General features: G+C 43.8%; 1 protein-coding gene across 7 annotated transcripts in view; it reads right to left on the reverse strand.

The window, feature by feature from the left end:
- Window positions 1-18,071, reverse strand: part of DCLK2 (doublecortin like kinase 2) — a 188,842-nt gene that overhangs the window by 14,699 nt on the left and 156,072 nt on the right. For all 7 annotated transcript variants that reach the window (XR_003029975.2, XM_024977551.2, XM_024977550.2 and 4 more), the window contains 2 exons: window positions 7,905-8,024; window positions 7,178-7,324 (listed from right to left, as the gene is read on the reverse strand). Coding sequence is in view for 6 of the 7 variants with exons in the window: in XM_024977551.2 (XP_024833319.1) it covers window positions 7,178-7,324; window positions 7,905-8,024 (267 nt within the window). In the remaining variant the exon portion in view is untranslated. The remainder of the gene's footprint in view (window positions 1-7,177; window positions 7,325-7,904; window positions 8,025-18,071) is intronic.

Consider the following 18,071-nt stretch of genomic DNA (forward strand, 5'->3'; position numbering starts at 1 on the left):
ACTTCTAAGAACCTGCTGTAAGGGAACAGAGATGGATCCAAAGGTTATACCCAAGAATGCCAACCTCAGAATTCATCTTCTGGTTTTTAAAAAATAGAAGCAACATAAGTGGCCAACAGGTTAATGACTTAATAAATCATAGCAAATTCCTACAGTGATATTATGGAGTCACTAATAAGCACAATTCAGGCAAATATTAATCCTATGGGAAATACTCAGTGTATTAAAGAAAAAGGAACATTCAAAATTATATATAATTTTGAATGTTCCTTTTTCTTTAATATATAATATATATTATTATATAATATATAATATATATATTACTATATATATATTTAATATATAATATATATATTAAATATATATAATTTTGAATGTTCCTTTTTAATATATAATATATATTATATAATATATATATTACTCTATATATTTAATATATAATATATATATTATAATATATATATAATATAATATATATATAGTAATACCCTAAAATGTTAAGCTTATGCTAGATGGCAGCATTAAAGGTTACTGTACTTTTCTTCTTTATACTTTTCAGAAGTTTCCAGAATGTTTACAATGAACACATGCTCGTTCCATAATTCAGAAAAATTAATTTTATATATAAGCAGACTTTCCTTATGGGATAAAAGTCTGGAAGTTATTTTAAATGGATGGTTTTCGAAGCAAACAAGTGTATATAAGAACATAATCTGAGACCTGACCGTATGAGTTTTAATAAGCAATTTGCCTCTTAGATGTCCATTCTGAAAACACTGAATTTCAAAATAACTGCAAAAACCTAATATGTACTTATGTCATATCTTTCCTCTACTTTTACATTTTACACGTTTGTTTGTGTTTCCTTGTCTCCCACTATGAACGGAACCAGATTTTTATCTAAATCACTACTTACTAAAGGAAGAGAAAAATTTAGCAAATGATGTTTTTTCAAGATAAGCACATTAACGACACCGTCCATCAGTCTGATACTTAATGATGGGGAGTGATTATTATATACTCCTCAATAAAAAAAAAACAACAAAAACCTCAGGCCTTCCTAATGCCAATGACCCCCATCTTAATAGGCATTTTTCAAGGGGGACCACTGAAATACCCTTCTCGCTTGGGATGCTTCTCAGCAGTTGAAGAGGATTAGTTTTCACCTCAGTACTTGAATAATTGCTTCCACGCTGATGTACCAAAGACCACGCTCAGCAAGCATCTTTATGACTTTTCAGTTTCCTAGGACTGAGGGTGAGGATTTGGGTGCCCTCACAGATATTTATCACTTTGCGTCAGCCCACAGCTCAGCAGAAGCATATTCAAAGCTACTAAGGATTCAGCCTAAAGCAGCAGAAACCAGGTTCTTAGTCATGCTTCGTCTTAGGACGACTTTCCATCCATTACGTTTAATGTAAACATTAACGAGAACAATCTGAATTATAGTTAGAATTTATGATGCATTTATTGCAACCCAGACTTTAGAAATTCCCTACGCAATTGCAGTGATAAGAACATTATAATTCTAAATGTATCATGAGAGTAAAAAAAAGTTTTGTTAACGTCACTTTGTTTTTACAACTTTACAATATGCTCATTAAGTACTTTTCTTTTTTTTTTTTTAATCATGTTTATTTTAGACGTTCAATTTAGGGATGCCTAGGGATATTTAAGAGCTGTTGTTGGACACTCAGAGGTCCCAGAAGTCCCATTTTTCACATCCTCTACAAGGAATTCAGAGTCAGATGCAGGAGCATAAACAGAAAGGGACTGAAGAGTCTATAGTCACTGAATAATGTTTGAGCAAGGGGTACTCTGGCTAAACATCAAAAGGGAAGTGTCAAATAGGGCAGACAAGCCTGAACTGATAATGTTTTACCTGATTCATCTCTCGTCAGTGCTAGACACAGAGGCAAATATGTGAAAAAGAACATAAGGAAAATATATATACACCCCTATACATCTGCAGGTACACACACACACACTTATGAGACTCCTTTAAGAGGCCGACACTGGCACACGCAGGGCTTTGCTTTAGGAGACCAATCTTAAGGAAGAGGTGATAAACGCAGAGCGACTCCAAGGCCTCATTCTGGCAGAGTTCAGTTCTCCTCACAGGCCTGGAAGATTCCCACAGTCTCCCAAACACCGTCTCATCGCACTTCTGTAGTCACCCTGCTGGGCAACTAGGAAGGGAGCTGTTATTCTACTTTACAGACGAGGAAACCGAGGCCCGGCAAAATCAAGTTTCGAGCGGGTGGCCAAGTGGGATTCCAAACAAGTCCACTCCCATCCGCTGCACTCCCCTGTAGTCTGAAAGGCTACAGGGCGTACAGACCCTGGGGAGGACGTAGCCCAGCACCCGCGTGGGAACGCCGGCTCTGCTGTGCGCAGATGCTCCGCCACCAGCCGAGAGGCCCTGTCTCAAGCTGCTCTCAGATGCAAAACATCCCACATACAAACTGCATGCTGCAAGTTCTCTAAATAAAATGTCAGCACCGTGATTTAGAAGGACCTCAAATATGAGAAACCAGCCCTCTCCTCTCCCCTGTCCCCAGAACCCCTGGAAAGGCGGAATTTATCACTGGTCTCTCACAGTTAACTCTGACCGGGCACCACCGGCTGTAACTCATGGCATTAATGGCCACCCCTGTGCTCCCTGACATGGCGACCCATACATCTCTGCTGGCAGGGTTTAAATTACGACACAGCTGCCAGACGAGGGGATGCAAATGAGACGTCTGAATGCCCTGGTGCTCACAGATAGGATTCTCTCAGAGTAGCAGGGGCTGGCAGCCCCTCTGTGGACTGGCTTCTAGCGCCGCGATGGCACTCTCATCCCGGGCTGACGCCAGCGTGCTAACTGTCTGTAGGTCTGCCGGGGGTCCCCTTGGGTCGGCAGTGGCAGACACGTATCTTACTGAGACGTGCGATGAAGAGTGTCCACAGCCTGACCCCAGGGGCCTCGCATGTCACAGGGGAGCCTCATGCAGGTCTCATCCAGGTTGACCATCCTCCTCCTCCTCCTCCTCCTCCCCTTTGGGCGGCAGAGCGGGGCTGGGGCGGGTGGGGCCAGGGCAGGGGAGGCAGATGAGGCCCTGACTCTGGTCTCCTGGCCGCCGCCCGAGACGCGGCAGGCTGGGGCGGTCAGTCCCTACCACGGTCTCTTCCCTGACGAGTAATGAGAGCAAAGGCTGAGGGATGGGGGCCGTGGAGGGCAGGGTGTCCTCGGGAACACCGGGGAGCCCTGTCACCTCTGCTCAGCCGGCGGTGGCGGGGTTGGGGGGACGCTACCACGCCCCGAGCCTCCCGGTGCAGCAGCAGGACGGCGGGGCCTCATGTGCCCGAGGCCTGCTTCGCCACTGTCCCCACTCCTCCTCAGAGGTCAGAACGCCAACCCCATGACACATCATGCTTCACACACCAGGGGTATTTATTTTCCTAACAGAAAGAAAACACATTCCCTGAAGGCAGAAGACGGTAAGAAAACAAACGTCACACGCTTGTAAGTGGACGCTGAAAAGTGATCAAACGGCACTGTCCAAAGGGGAACAGAACTGTGGATCAGGAGGGCCCAGGAACGGCGCCTCAGCCTACCCATCAAAGCAGCTCCGCTCAGCAATTGCTGGTCTGCTGCACGCAGGACGCAGGGTGCAAAGACCTGGGTGTGAGTGTCCGCTTCAGGTGAGCTGAGTGACCATCGCGGCCAGTCACCAGCATGGACTTCTCTCCCACTGTGTGTTCGCTCAGTGCCCAGGAGATCAGGTGACTGAACACACACCTGCTCTATGGGTGCCTACGACCTAGAGAACGGGAAAGACTAGAGACGTCTTCAAGAATATTAGAGATGTCGAGGGAACATTTCATGCAAACATGAGCACAATAAAGGACAGAAATGGTATGGACCTAACAGAAGCAGAAGATATCAAGAAGAGGTGGCAAGAATACACAGAAGAACTGTACAAAAAAGATCTTCACGACCCAGATAATGACGATGGTGTGATCACTCACCTAGAGCCAGACATCCTGGAATGCAAAGTCAAGTGGGCCTTAGAAGCCATCACTATGAACAAAGCTAGTGGAGGTGATGGAATTGCAGTTGAGCTATTGAGAATCCTGAAAGATGATGCTGTGAAAGTGCTGCACTCAATATGCCAGCAAATTTGGAAAACTCAGCAGTGGCTACAGGACTGGAAAAGGTCAGTGTTCATTCCAATTCCAAAGAAAGGCAACGCCAAAGAATGCTCAAACTACCACACAATTGCAATCATCTCACACGCTAGTAAAGTAATGCTCAAAATTCTCCAAGCCAGGCTTCAACAGTATGTGAACCATGAACTTTCAGATTTTCAAGTTGGATTTAGAAAAGGCAGAGGAACCAGAGATCAAACTGCCAACATCCGCTGCATCATCGAAAAAGCAAGAGAGTTCCAGAAAAACATCTATTTCTGCTTTATTAACTATGCCAAAGCCTTTGACTGTGTGGATCACAACAAACTGTGGAAAATTCTTTAGGAGATGGGAATACCAGACCACCTGACCTGCCTCTTGAGAAATCTGTATGCAGGTCAGGAAGCAACAGTTAGAACTGGACATGGAACAACAGACTGGTTCCAAATCGGGAAAGGAGTACGTCAAGGTTGCATATTGTCACCCTGTTTATTTAACTTAAATGCAGAGTACATCATGAGAAATGCTTGGCTGGATGAAACACAAGCTGGAATCAAGATTGCAGATATGCAGATGACACCACCCTTATGGCAGAAAGTGAAGAAGAACTAAAGAGCTTCTTGATGAAAGTTAAAGAGGAGAGTGAAATAGTCGGCTTAAAACAACATTCAGAAAACTAAGATCATGGCATTTGGTCCTATCACTTCATGGCAAATAGATGGGGAATCAGTGGAAACAGTGACAGACTTTATTTTGGGGGACTCCAAAATCACTGCAGATGGTGACTGCAGCCATGAAATTAAAAGACACTTATTCCTTGGAAGGAAAGTTATGACCAACCTAGATAGCATATTCAAAAGCAGAGACATTACTTTGCCAACAAAGGTCCATCTAGTCAAAGCTATGGTTTTTCCAGTAGTCATGTATGGATGTGAGAGTTGGACCATAAAGAAAGCTGAGTGCCGAAGAATTGATGCTTTTGAATTGTGGTGTTGGAGAAGACTCTTGAGAATTCACTGGACTGCAAGGAGATGCAACCAGTCCATCCTAAAGGAAATCAATCCTGAATATTCATTGAAAGGACTGATGCTGAAACTGAAACTCCCAATACTTTGGCCACGTCACGCGAAGAATTGACTCATTGGAAAAGACCCTGATGGTGGGAAAGATTGAAGGCAGAAGGAGAAGGGGACGACAGAGGATGAGATGGTTGCATGGTATCACCAACTCAATGGACATGAGTTTGAGTAAACTCTAGGAGTTGATGATGGACAGGGAGGCCTGGTGTGCTATAGTCTATTGGGTCGCAAAGAATCGGACACGACCAAGCAATTGAACTGAACTGACCTAGAGAAAATGACAGATAAATAAATGATAAAATCACAGAACCATGGTAGTGCAGCAGAAACCAGAGGTGACCAGGACTGACTGTCTCTGCTCAAGGAGGCTGGGGTAATGTCAAGACATGCCTTGTTCAGTATCTTATGAAATGAACCTGTTTGCTGGGGGACAGGATGCTGCAAACAAGACCAGTATGGTGGCGCTTTAGTTGCTAAATTGTGTCCAACTCTTGCCACTCCAAGGAATGTAGCCCACCAGACTCTTCTGTCCATGGAATGTTCCAGGCAAGAATACTGGAGTGGGTGGCCGTCTCCTTCTCCAGGGATCTTCTTGATCCAGGGATCGAACCCAGGTCTCCTGCACTGGCAGGTGGATTCTTTACTGACTGAGCACACTGTATCACTTTATGATGACCAGTTTGAACATCAACAATGAGGTTTGACACTGTTGATGAAAGTCTGGTTTTCACCAACTCTGGGGCCGGGGGAAACCTGTGTTTGGATGAACTCACATGATAGAGGAGACACAGATAACCTCACTTGCCAAAAAGTAGGGATGATGATGGTGATGCTCGGCCCTGAAAGTCGGGAACAGAGAGGCCTAGTATCTTGTGTGTACTGGCGGATCTGTGTAGGGAGAACTCCCAAACTGCCTTCTCTGAAATTTCTCTACAGTGTAGACATAAGGACTGTCCCCAGTCAGCAAGCTACATTTAGTGATTCAGGCCACCATTCAGTGAGTTACATCTAGCTTTAAGGTGAGTGCTGTGCTGGCCAGATGGGTAGGGAAGGGAGGACCAGGACAAGAGGCTGGAAGGGTGAACTGGGGCCAGACTGTGATGCCGAGCACCGTAACAGAGTAGCCTCTCCTCTGTAGAGCAGCAGGATAAAGACTTCCCAACAAGAAGAGTCAGCATCCCTGGGGCTCAATCTCCATACCCACAAAGCTGAGCTGAACAGACTATGTTAGGTTTTCAAAGTTCTGTCCTGCACACAAGTGAACCCTTCCACTTCTGTCTATGAGCCTCTAATTCTGTCACCAATTTATGCAGCAGAATTTTTTGCATCATAAAGTAATTTCCTGTTTGTCTTTCTCCAGTTAGTACCATCCATTAAAACATAAATGAAAATGGGTTTTCTGGGCTTCCCTTGTGGCTCACAGGTAAAGACTCTGCCTGCCAACGCAGGAGACACAGGCTTGATCCTTGGTCTCGGAAGAGCCCATGTGCCGCGGAGCCACCACTACTGAACCCACGCTCCCACTGAGCCCATGTTCTTCAACTACTGAGCTGCCTGCCCTCGAGTCCACACTCCACAGCCAGAGAAGCCACTGCAGCGAGAAGCCCCCACACCACAACTGAAGCAAAGCCCACACAGCAGCAAAGACCCAGCACAGCCACAAACAAAGAACTTTTCAAGAAAAGAAGAAAGAAAATACGCTTTCTAATGTCTGATAAACAGTAAATGCGGAAGTGCAGATCAGTTCAAGAAATCCATTAAGACTTTATGGCCACTGATTTGATTTTCTAGATTTAAATTCTCTTGGCCCCTTACTTGCAGGGTTGGTATAGATTTTAAAATGTCACAGTCTGCACAGTCTGTGATTCCCGTCACTCTAAAGGGAGAGAGGCCTGAGTTGGAACGGAAAGGCAGAGACAACGTACCAAGAGGTTCTCGGGCTTGATGTCTCGGTGCACGATGTTGAGGGCGTGGAGGTACCTGAGGGCGTTGGCCAGGTTGTACACCATGGCGCTCCCATCCCTCTCCGTGTACTTGGTCGAAGAGGTAATTGCGTCGAAGAGATCTCCACCCTAGAGAACATGTAAAAGAACACATCAAAACATCAACAGTGGCAGCAACAGACTCACAGGTGTAGAGAACGAATTTACGGTTACCAAGTGGGAAGGGTGGGAGGAAGGGATACTTAGGGAGCTTGCGATGGACGTGTACACACTGCCATGTTTAAACTGCAGAAGCAACAAGGACCTACTGTCCAGCACAGGGAACTCTGCTCAATGCCATGTGGCAGCCTGGATGGGACGGGGGTTTGGAGGAGAATGGATACATGTATACGTACGGCCGAGTCCCTTTGCCTTCCACCTGAAACTATCACAATGTTGTTAATCGGGTATACTCCAGTACAAAATAAAAACAAGCTTAATTAAAAAAATCAACAGTGGCAGGGCTATGAGGGGACAAACAAAGCTCATCAGCCTGAAGGAGAGGAGAAAAAAAATGACCCAAGTGCCGTGCAAATGAATCAACACCCATCTCACAAATAACGAAAGTTTCAAGGCAGCAACGTGCATTTCCAGGAAGGGTCTCTGAGAATACCGCTAAGTCTCGGGATCCAGCACTAACGGACTCTCCTGGGGTCTCTCCGCCTCTTACCTTGACCAGTTCCATCACCAGGAAGAGCTCGGTGGCGGTCTCCATCTCCTCAATCAGCATGATGATGTTCGGATGTTTCACCCTGCGCAGGATCGACACTTCATTCTCAATCAGATGTTCCTGGGGAAGAGGGTTCAGAGGGAGGATCAGACACGACGGAACAGGCTCTGTTCCCGCATGCCAGAGGACAACACGGGCTGTGGTCCTGAGCCTGCAGGAGCGCAGACAAACCACACCCTGGGGACAGGACGGAAACCAACAGGACTTCAGACAGCCCTCGAAGGGCTCGGTGTGCTACCTGGACTGTAAGGCACGCCCCCTCCTGCCTCTTCATTCCCAACACTTTAAGAGCTCGTGATGCTGTGAGAGCTTGGGCTTCCCACCCTGCACTTTGTAATGCAGCTGGAATCACTTTTCCCTCCCAGTATCACTCAGAAATGAAGACAGCATGTGAGGAAATTTGGCATACTTATGGGATACAACTTCCAGCCTTATAAACACTTTTAGGTTTTAAGCTATTTACCAACATGAATTTGACTTTTGGGTTGAAATTTGTGAAAAAAGAAACTTTCTTCCTCTGTATTTGGGTATGAAACCACTCACCAGATAGATGTTCCCTATCTTGTACTTCAGAAGTCAGGAAACAGGTAGTACAACGGGGACCACCATCCTCATTTCAACTCTAATCACTTCTCTGAAAACACCGCCTGATTGTCAGTCCTGGTGGGCACTGTGGTGGGATCAGCACCGTAGCAAAATGTGTACTCATGGCATTAAGGAATTATTCTTAGTATGCCAGCCCATGAATCATGAACAACAACTGCTCTATTATGAGATGTTAAAAATCTCTCCATAATGTCACATTTGTTGATCCTCGTTAACCGTGATAATGAATTGTTTAGAATTTAGGGAACGTTCTGTAAGACTGCTAATTGCCCTATTATACACTTTAGGTTTTCAAACAGTTTTCTTTATATAAGCTTACCTTATAAGAGCTATCATTTAGTACCCAGATACACACGCGTGCATGTATATCCATCATGTGTGTGCCCCTCTCATCACCCTTTTTGCCTCCTCTGCTCTCATCAATCTCAGAACTAACCTGAATGCCCCACTGCAGTAGTGAGATCATTATCTTAGCTCTAGTCCAGTATACCATTCATGGTTCCTCTCTTATCTCCATGCCTCCACATATGTGTGTATTTTTACCCAAAGCTCAAATATTTCTGGACAATAGATGGAAGCATAAACTATAACAAGCGAATAAATAATATCCAGACAAAAGTCTGTTGCAGCCTCCTGCACATGGTGAGTGGTGTGTTTTGAGTGTTGAATGCACCGTGTTTGTCCAAACATTGGCAAATGACGCTGCAAACACTAAACAGAAGCCTGGAGGATCCCAGGGACGGGGGAGCCTGGTGGGCTGCCGTCTATGGGGTCGCACAGAGCCGGACACGACTGAAGCGACTTACCAGCAGGGGAAAGAAAAGGGCTTCCCTGGGGGCTTAGTGATAAAGAATCTGCCTGCAATGCAGGAGCCTCAGGAGATGTGTGTTCAATCCCTGGGTCGGGAAGATCCTTTGGAGGAAGGCATGGCAACCCACTCCAGTACTCTTGCCTGGGAAATCAGACAGAGGAGCCTGGCGGGTTACAGTCCATAGGGTCGAAAAGAGCTGGACATGACTGAATGACTTAGCACACACAGAGGGGAAAGAAAACCACCATTCCCCAGGAAACGAGTCCCTTTCTGTCACTGTACAGGGTGCTTGAGTAACATCTCCACACTTGTTCTTAGAACAGTTCTTTGAGTAGGGGGATGCAAACCTAGATTCCTGACATCCAAGCTGACATCTTTTGGAATCTTTCAAAATGAAAATGACAGCTGTCAACCTGAAACTGATTCCTTGAAAGGCTGGAACTAGAGTTAGCACCGCCCTGAGGTAGGCTCGAGGCAGCACCACACTAGGCTTTGTACCAAGCAGAGCAGCTATGCCTACTGATGAGTAGGGCTGGGAAGACTCGGCTGGCTCTGGACTCGGCGCCCGGGGAAGAGGGCAGGTCTCAGACCGGAACCGACCACGGCGGAGAGGCCGCAGGGCTGCCGACCCGGCTCCGGCCGCACAGCGCTGACTTACAGAGCGGCAGCATCACCAGGCAGGCACAGAGCCCTGGGCCCTCCCAAGGCAAGCAGCTGGCAGCCGAGCCCTTGTGGCCACGGGGACAAAGACTCAAAAAACGGTCCGTGTTCACACACTTCTTTAGAAGCCTTTGGCTCATCTGTGCCAACCGGGTCCTTAATCACAATAACCGCAAAGGTGGCTGTATCTCTGTGAACAGGTAAGGCAACCGAATGAGTTTACTTCACTGTGTGACGCCAAATCGACACTGTAGTAAAACAGGCGTTTGATTTTGAAGCTAAATGGATCTATCTTGTCAGCTCTCCTCTCGCCTCTCCGTCGCCTGAGGTTGGGGGGAGTCTGTAAATGTGCCTCTATTCAGGGGCTCTGCATGTGATGCTAATTTCCAGGGACATATATAAAATAATTCACATCACCAGTACCCCAAGAATGCACCCAGACTGGAGCTAAAATAGAGTCCAGCACTCAGGGAGCCTGCACCTCTCCAAAGTCATCTTCTTCACGCAAGGCACCGCAGAGCCTCTTCTGGCATGCACTGTAAGCGACTTAGCCCTGGGCCTCCGGCCGTGTTATGTGTCAAATATTAAGTGGATATTCCAACAACATTTTTTCCACCGCTCTTTATTTTCTTGGCTTGCTGTATGCTACTCAACAATGCCTAGTATTCTGTGCACATACTGAAGGTTTTTGTTGGGATGTGGGAGCTATTTGTTTCCCAACCTCTGACTATGTCTGTAAAAATGTCTTTGAAGGAACAATCCACTTTTTAAAGTAAACCATCCTCAGAAGCAAAATGGAACGGTGCACAAAAATCTTTACAAATGCTATCTTCCTACTTCTTAAACAGCCCGTATGTAATCACTGTTTCTAATATATAAAGATGCTCTCTAGGTTACATTTTCCAGAAAAATTATTTCTAAACACAAGATGAACATCACTTTTCTCTCGAACTGTACTGAACTTACATTATTCAACCACCCACCATTATTTATGTTAAGTGATTCATGATTTTAACTCCAGATAATTTACATATGAATCATTTCCTGGCAGTATGCCAAGGTTTTGTGTGTGAGAATAAATGACAAAGAAAACTGCCAACTTGGCAAAGGATGCAGCCTTATCCTTGGCCAGGGTGGTTTTTAACATCTAAAAGAGAGACAGAGCCAGAGACAAATGGATTTGGGGAATAAACAACGCTCCCAAACCAAACGATTCTTCTTGTGTCCAGTCTTTCCCACCTGTGTCCTTTGTCTCATTGAATGAACCTGGATGTCCGGAGCAGAAGGGCATTCTGCCCTGACCCTCCCTCCTGCATCCTCCTGCCCAGCTCATCAGTCACCCATCGCCACCAGGCCTGCCTTCTCAGTAGCCTCAGAATACATCCATTCCCTCTTTATCCCTTTTGCCCATCTTTTTTCTAGGCCTCCAGGCATCTGCAAAGGCAATTTTGTCTGGAACTTTCTTTCCCCACTTCTTAGTGAACTCCTACTTATTCCTCAGAACCATGGGGGAATCTCACCTCCTCCAGGTAGCCTCCCCTGCTTAACCACGGCTGGGATAGGAAACCCTCGAATTTGTCATAGTGCCCTGCGCTTACTCCAGTCACAGGTCTCACCCTGCTGTCTTGAAGGCCTTTGTTTACCTCGCTCTCCAGCAACCAGCACTGTTCATTCTTGAGTAAACACATCACACACTGCTCACTGTTAAAAGTTTTACAGCTGGTATCTATATTGTGGGGTGAGTACCGCTGAGGATGATACAGTGAGAGAGATGAGATGTTCAATAGTTATATGTGATGAGTGTGGTTGGTTGAATAATGGCCACACAAAGTTATCAGGTCTTAATGCCTAGAACTTGTAAATACTACTGTACTTGAGGGGAAAAAACGTCTCTGGAGATATGATTAAAGCCACTGCAACAAAGAAAAAACTGTAGATTTTCTGGGTGCCATTACAAGTGTCTTGTAGACAGAGGCAGAGGGAAAGTTCACAGTCAGAAGAAGAAAAATAAACACAAAGAAGAGAGGGAGGTGTGAAGCTGGAGGCGGAGTTCGAGTGATGTGGTCCTCCAAGGCAAGGAATACTGTCAGCTACCAGAGGCTACTTAGAGTCAAGGAACAGATTTCCCCCCACGGCCTGCAGAGCGAAAGTGGATTTCAGAGTTCAGCCCCTGAAAGAGTGAGAAAAATGCTGTAAGTCATCAAGCTGGTTGGAAAGTTATTCCAACAGCCTCAGGAAGATAATATAGCATACATTTAGATTTTTGTCCTGCCCTGACCCATAACATGTAGATAATGAATGCAGAACTCTGGGGAGAAAAGGAGGGAAGGGCCACTTCTAAGCACACTACAGAAAGCGCCAGGCTTCACACATTGTGGGGATTCAGTAAATATTTAGAATGATTATCATTTAGAATATTAGGCATAGAAGAAGTCTTAAATTTATCAACATCATAGCCTTCTCAAAAGCCTCCATAAATCTGGCCCCAAGGTAGATCTTGCAAAAATCTCCTACTTGGTATGTAAATCAATGAAGTCAGAACACTCCCTCACACCATACACACACACACACACAAAACTCAAAATGGTTTAAAGACTTAAATACAAAATAGGGCACCATAAAACTCTGAGGAGAGGACACAGGCAAAACATTCTGACTTCAGGTCAGTCCCCCAAAGCAATAGAAATAAAAGCAAAAATAAACTAATTAAACTTATAAGCTTTCATACAGCAAAGGAAACCATAAACAAAATAAAAAGACAACTTACAGACTGGGAGAAAATATTTGCAAACAAGGGCTTAATTTCCAAAATATATAAACAACTCATACAATTCAAAATAACAAACAACCAAATCAAAAAATGGGCAGAAGACCTAAAAAGACATTTCTCTGAAGAAAGCTTACAGATGGCCAATAGGTACACGAAATTGAGCTCAACACTGCTAACTGTCATAGAAATGTAAATCAAAACTACAATCAGATATCACTTCACACCAGTCAGAATGGCCATCATTAAAAAGTCTATAAATAAATAAATTCTGGAGAAGGGTGTAGAGAAAAGGGAACCTTCAGACACTGTTGGTGGGAATAAAAATTGGTGCTACCACTAAGGAGAACAGTATGGAGGTTCCTTAAAAAAACTAAAAGTAGAGTTACCATATTATCCTGCAATTCCACTCCTGGACATATGCCCGGAGAAAACTCTAATTCAAAAAGATACATGCCCCCAGTGTTCACTGCAGCACTTTTTACAATAGTCAAGACATGCTGCTGCTGTTGCTGCTGCTAAGTCACTTCAGTTGTGTCCGACTCTGTGCGACCCCATAGATGGCAGCCCACCAGGCTCCCCTGTCCCTGGGTTCTCCAGGCAAGAACACTGGAGCGGGTTGCCATTTCCTTCTCCGATGCATGAAAGTGAAAAGTGAAAGTGAAGTCGCTCAGTCATGTCCAACTCTTAGCAACCCCGTGGACTGCAGCCCACCAGGCTCCTCCGTCCATGGGATTTTCCAGGCAAGAGTACTGGAGTGGGGTGCCATTGTCTTCTCCAGTCAAGACATGAAGGCAACCTAAATGTCCATCACCAGAAGGAAACCTGGTGCACATACACGATGGACTATTACTCAGCCGTAAAGAGAAGGAAATAATGCCATATGCGGCAATGCGGATGGACCTAGAGATATCACTAAGTGACCAGAGTCAGACAAAGACAAATGTGACACCATACGACATCAAACACTGGGGTGGGTTGTCATTTCCTCCTCCAGGGGATCTTCCTGACCCAGGGATCAAACCCGGGTCTCCTGCATGTGGGCAGATTCGTTACCACTGAGCCACCAGGGAAGGCCCAAGTCACTTGTATGTGAATCTAAAATGCGACACAAAAGAAATTATCTACGAAACAGAAACAGACTCACAGACATAGGAAACAAACTGGTTACGAAAAGGGAAAGCGGGTGGGGAAGGGATAAATTAGGAGTTTGGTATTAACAAACTAGTACACCCCTACTACGACCAGGTCCTACTGTAGAGCACAGGGAACTCTTTTCACCATTGTAACAACCTATAATTTAAAAATACATATGTGTAATTGAATCTTTTTGCTGTAAACCAGAAAGACAACATTATAAATGAATTCTACTTCAACTTAAGACAATCTCCTACTTGGAAGAACCCAATCTGCTTCCCATCTCCTGGGCCCCTGCTCAGGCTGTGCTGACCGCCTCTAAGGCTCTTCTGTCATTCCTGCCCATTCAAGCCCCACGTGTGCGAGTGTGCATGCTCAGTCATTCAGTCACGTCGGACTCTTTGTGACTCCATGGACTGCAGTCTGCCACTACCCCACTGCTCTAGTTCAGCTCCAATGCTTCTTGCTCTAAGGCATCACCACTGAGCATCTGCTTCTCTCTCATCTGCTTCCCTGCACTCCCAAAACACTCTTTACAGAATTGGTATTAATTTGTAGGTTAAATCACCTTGTTCCTAGCACAGAATCTCACACAAACATCAGATGTTAGATAAACAGTGAATTAATCTAATAACACTCATACACATTACAGAAAAAGCAAATAGAAAGTCGGAGGTTAAGAATTTTCCCCCAGGTTCTTATTACAGGAACAAAGGCAGAAATTGAACTTGGAGGAGGAACATGATGGACTAACCCAAAGATCCCATCACTGCTGTCTCTGTGTGACTTCTGGGAAGCTCTCTAATCTGTATTTCTGTTTCTTTATCTGGAAAACCAATACATCTGTTTTGCAAGTCATTAAAGGTAATGTGCAAAATTCCTAAATGTCTAAGCCTTGGTAGATAATACACTTTGATAAATGGATAGATAATACATTTTGGATAGACATTACATTTTGATAAATGGCAGATATCATTTTCAGCATTATTACTTTTCTGTGTACATCTCACAAAGCAGAGGTAATGAACAATGCCCCCAGGAGAGTGTCTTAATACCTGCCCTAAGATTTTGTTTTAAAAAAAAATTCTCTACACCGTTTTTTCCGAAGAATAAAATTCAGTGGAAAAATCTACTTATTGAAAACAAGTATGAGATGAACAGATACAAACTACTACCCATAAAACAGACATGCAACAAGGATTTACTGTACATCCTATAATGACCCATAATGAGATACTGATATAATCCGAAAAGAAATAACTGAATCACTTTGCTGTACACCTGAAAGCAGCACAATATTGTAATCAACTATCCATTTTTTTTAAAGTTTTGAAATTATAATTTTATACAATGTGGAAATAATTGCTCAAGTAAGCAAAATAGAAGGATGAAAACTAACTATATGAGCATGAATTATAAAAATACAATGACATTCAATAACGAGGAAAAACAATACCTCAATTTTTTTTTTCTTCACCCAAATGTTTGAAGTGACCTATTCATTTGTCTTAACACTTGGTGTATCAGACTGTATTTTTTTTGCATGAAGATCCTTTTTACTACTACTGACACTAGAGATCTCTTCAAGAAAATTAGAGATACCAAGGGAACACTTCATGCAAAGACGGGCTCGATAAACAACAGAAATGGTATGGACCTAAGAGAAGCAGAAGTTATCAAGAAGAGGTGGCAAGAATACACAGAAGAACTGTACAAAAAAGATCTTCATGACCAACATAATCACGATGGTGTGATCACTCACCTAGAGCCAGACATCCTGGAATGTGAACTCAAGTGGGCCTTAGGAAGCATCACTACAAACAAAGCTAGTGGAGGTGATGGAATTCCAGTTGAGCTATTTCAAATCCTGAAAGATGATGCTGTGAAAGTGCTGCACTCTATATGCCAGCAAATTTGGAAAACTCAGCAGTGGCCACAGGACTGGAAAAGGTCAGTTTTCATTCCAATCCCAAAGAAAGGCTATGCCAAAGAATGCTCAAACTACCGCACAATTGCACTCATCTCACACGCTAGTAAAGTAATGCTCAAAATTCTCCAAGCCAGGCTTCAGCAATATGTGAACCGTGAACTTCCAGATGTTCAAGCTGGTTTTAGAAAAGGCAGAGGAACCAGAGACCAAATTGCCAACATCCCCTGGATCATCGAAAAAGCAAAAGAGTTCCAGAAAAACATCTATTTCTGCTTTATTGACTATGCCAAAGCCTTGACTGTGTGGATCACAACAAACTGTGGAAAATTCTGAAAGAGATGGGAATACCAGACCACCTGATCTGCCTCTTGAGAAATCTGTATGCAGGTCAGGAAGAAACAGTTAGAACTGGACATGGAACAACAGACTGGTTCCAAATAGGAAAAGGAGTACTTCACGGCTGTATATTGTCACCCTGCTTATTTAACTTATATGCAGAGTACATCATGAGAAACGCTGGACTGGATGAAACACAAGCTGGAATCAAGATTGCCGGGAGAAATATCAATAACCTCAGATATGCAGATGATACCACCCTTTTGGCAGAAAGTGAGGAGGAACTGAAAAGCCTCTTGATGAAAGTGAAAGTGGAGAGTGAAAAAGCTGGCTTAAAGCTCAACATTCAGAAAACTAAGATCATGGCATCTAGTCCCATCACTTCATGGGAAATAGACGGGGAAACAGTGGAAACAGTGTCAGACTTTATTTTGGGGGGCTCCAAAATCACTGCAGATGGTGACTACAGCCATGAAATTAAAAGACGCTTACTCCTTGGAAGGAAAGTTATGACCAACCTAGACAGTATATTAAAAAGCAGAGACATTACTTTGCCAACAAAAGTCCGTCTAGTCAAGGCTATGGTTTTTCCTGTGGTCATGTATGGATGTGAGAGTTGGACTGTGAAGAAAGATGAGCATAGAAGAATTGATGCTTTTGAACTGTGGTGTTGGAGAAGACTCTTGAGAGTCCCTTGGACTGCAAGGAGATCCAACCAGTCCATTCTGAAGGAGATCAGTCCCGGGATTTCTTTGGAAGGAATGATGCTAAAGCTGAAACTCCAGTACTTTGGCCACCTCATGTGAAGAGTTGACTCATTGGCAAAGACTCTGATGCTGGGAGGGATTGGGGGCAGGAGGAGAAGGGGACGACAGAGGATGAGATGGCTGGATGGCATCGCTGACTCGATGGGCGTGAATCTGAGTGAAGTTCGGGAGTTGGTGATGGACAGGGAGGCCTGGCGTGCTGCGATTCATGGGGTCGCAAAGGGTTGGACATGACTTAGTGACTGAACTGAACTGAGAAAGCTGCTTAAATTTTAATCAGGTAAACAGTATTCTTTCCATCATAATTATTTTTAAACTTTTAATGAAGAAATACTTTAATTCAATTGTTTAGAACCTGGCTCCCCAAATTATGACACATTCTGCTTAAATCACACAATATCAGATACTAAGAGTAACACCCACTTCCATATGGAGAAAAGTCTCAGCAGTTGAAAATGTAATCAGATTGTCGGCACGATAGGTAAAAACACACAGAATTATTTAAAGAAAATTAAATTTAGAAAAACCTTATTCAAAGAAAAGAGAGCATTTTGCACAGACTCTGCTACATTAGCTGTCACAGTGTAGTAAAAAGAAAAAAAAGTGTATGACAAATGTGCCTATTGGATTTACATTCTGGGGCTCTGAGAAATTTTACGGAAATTATTTTAGGTTTTCTGTTAAAAATCCACAATTTTGTAAATGTCTGATGAAGAATAGTTTTACGAGTTCCATAAATATAAGACCACTACTGTCACATCAAGTCCTCCTAGTAATAAGTTCTGAATCCCTCTGGCCTATTAATAATATTAACAGCTAACATGTGTTAAACTTTTGCTATATACCGGTACTTTTCTACAAATCTTACATGCCTTAATTAATTCACAATAACTTATATCTTAAATATTATTAATAACTGCATTTTATTAGTTATTAGGAAGAAACAGAGGCACAGAGGGGCTAATTTTCCAAGGTCACACAGCAAGAAGACACATGATTAAACTTAATATATTATCTGTCTAGAGTAGTGTTCTTCAGCAGCAACGTGATCCACACATGTAAATCTAAATTTTCTAGTAGCCATGCTAAAAAA

Source organism: Bos taurus, chromosome 17 (assembly GCF_002263795.3).
Source record: "Bos taurus isolate L1 Dominette 01449 registration number 42190680 breed Hereford chromosome 17, ARS-UCD2.0, whole genome shotgun sequence".
NCBI lineage: Eukaryota > Metazoa > Chordata > Mammalia > Artiodactyla > Bovidae > Bos > Bos taurus.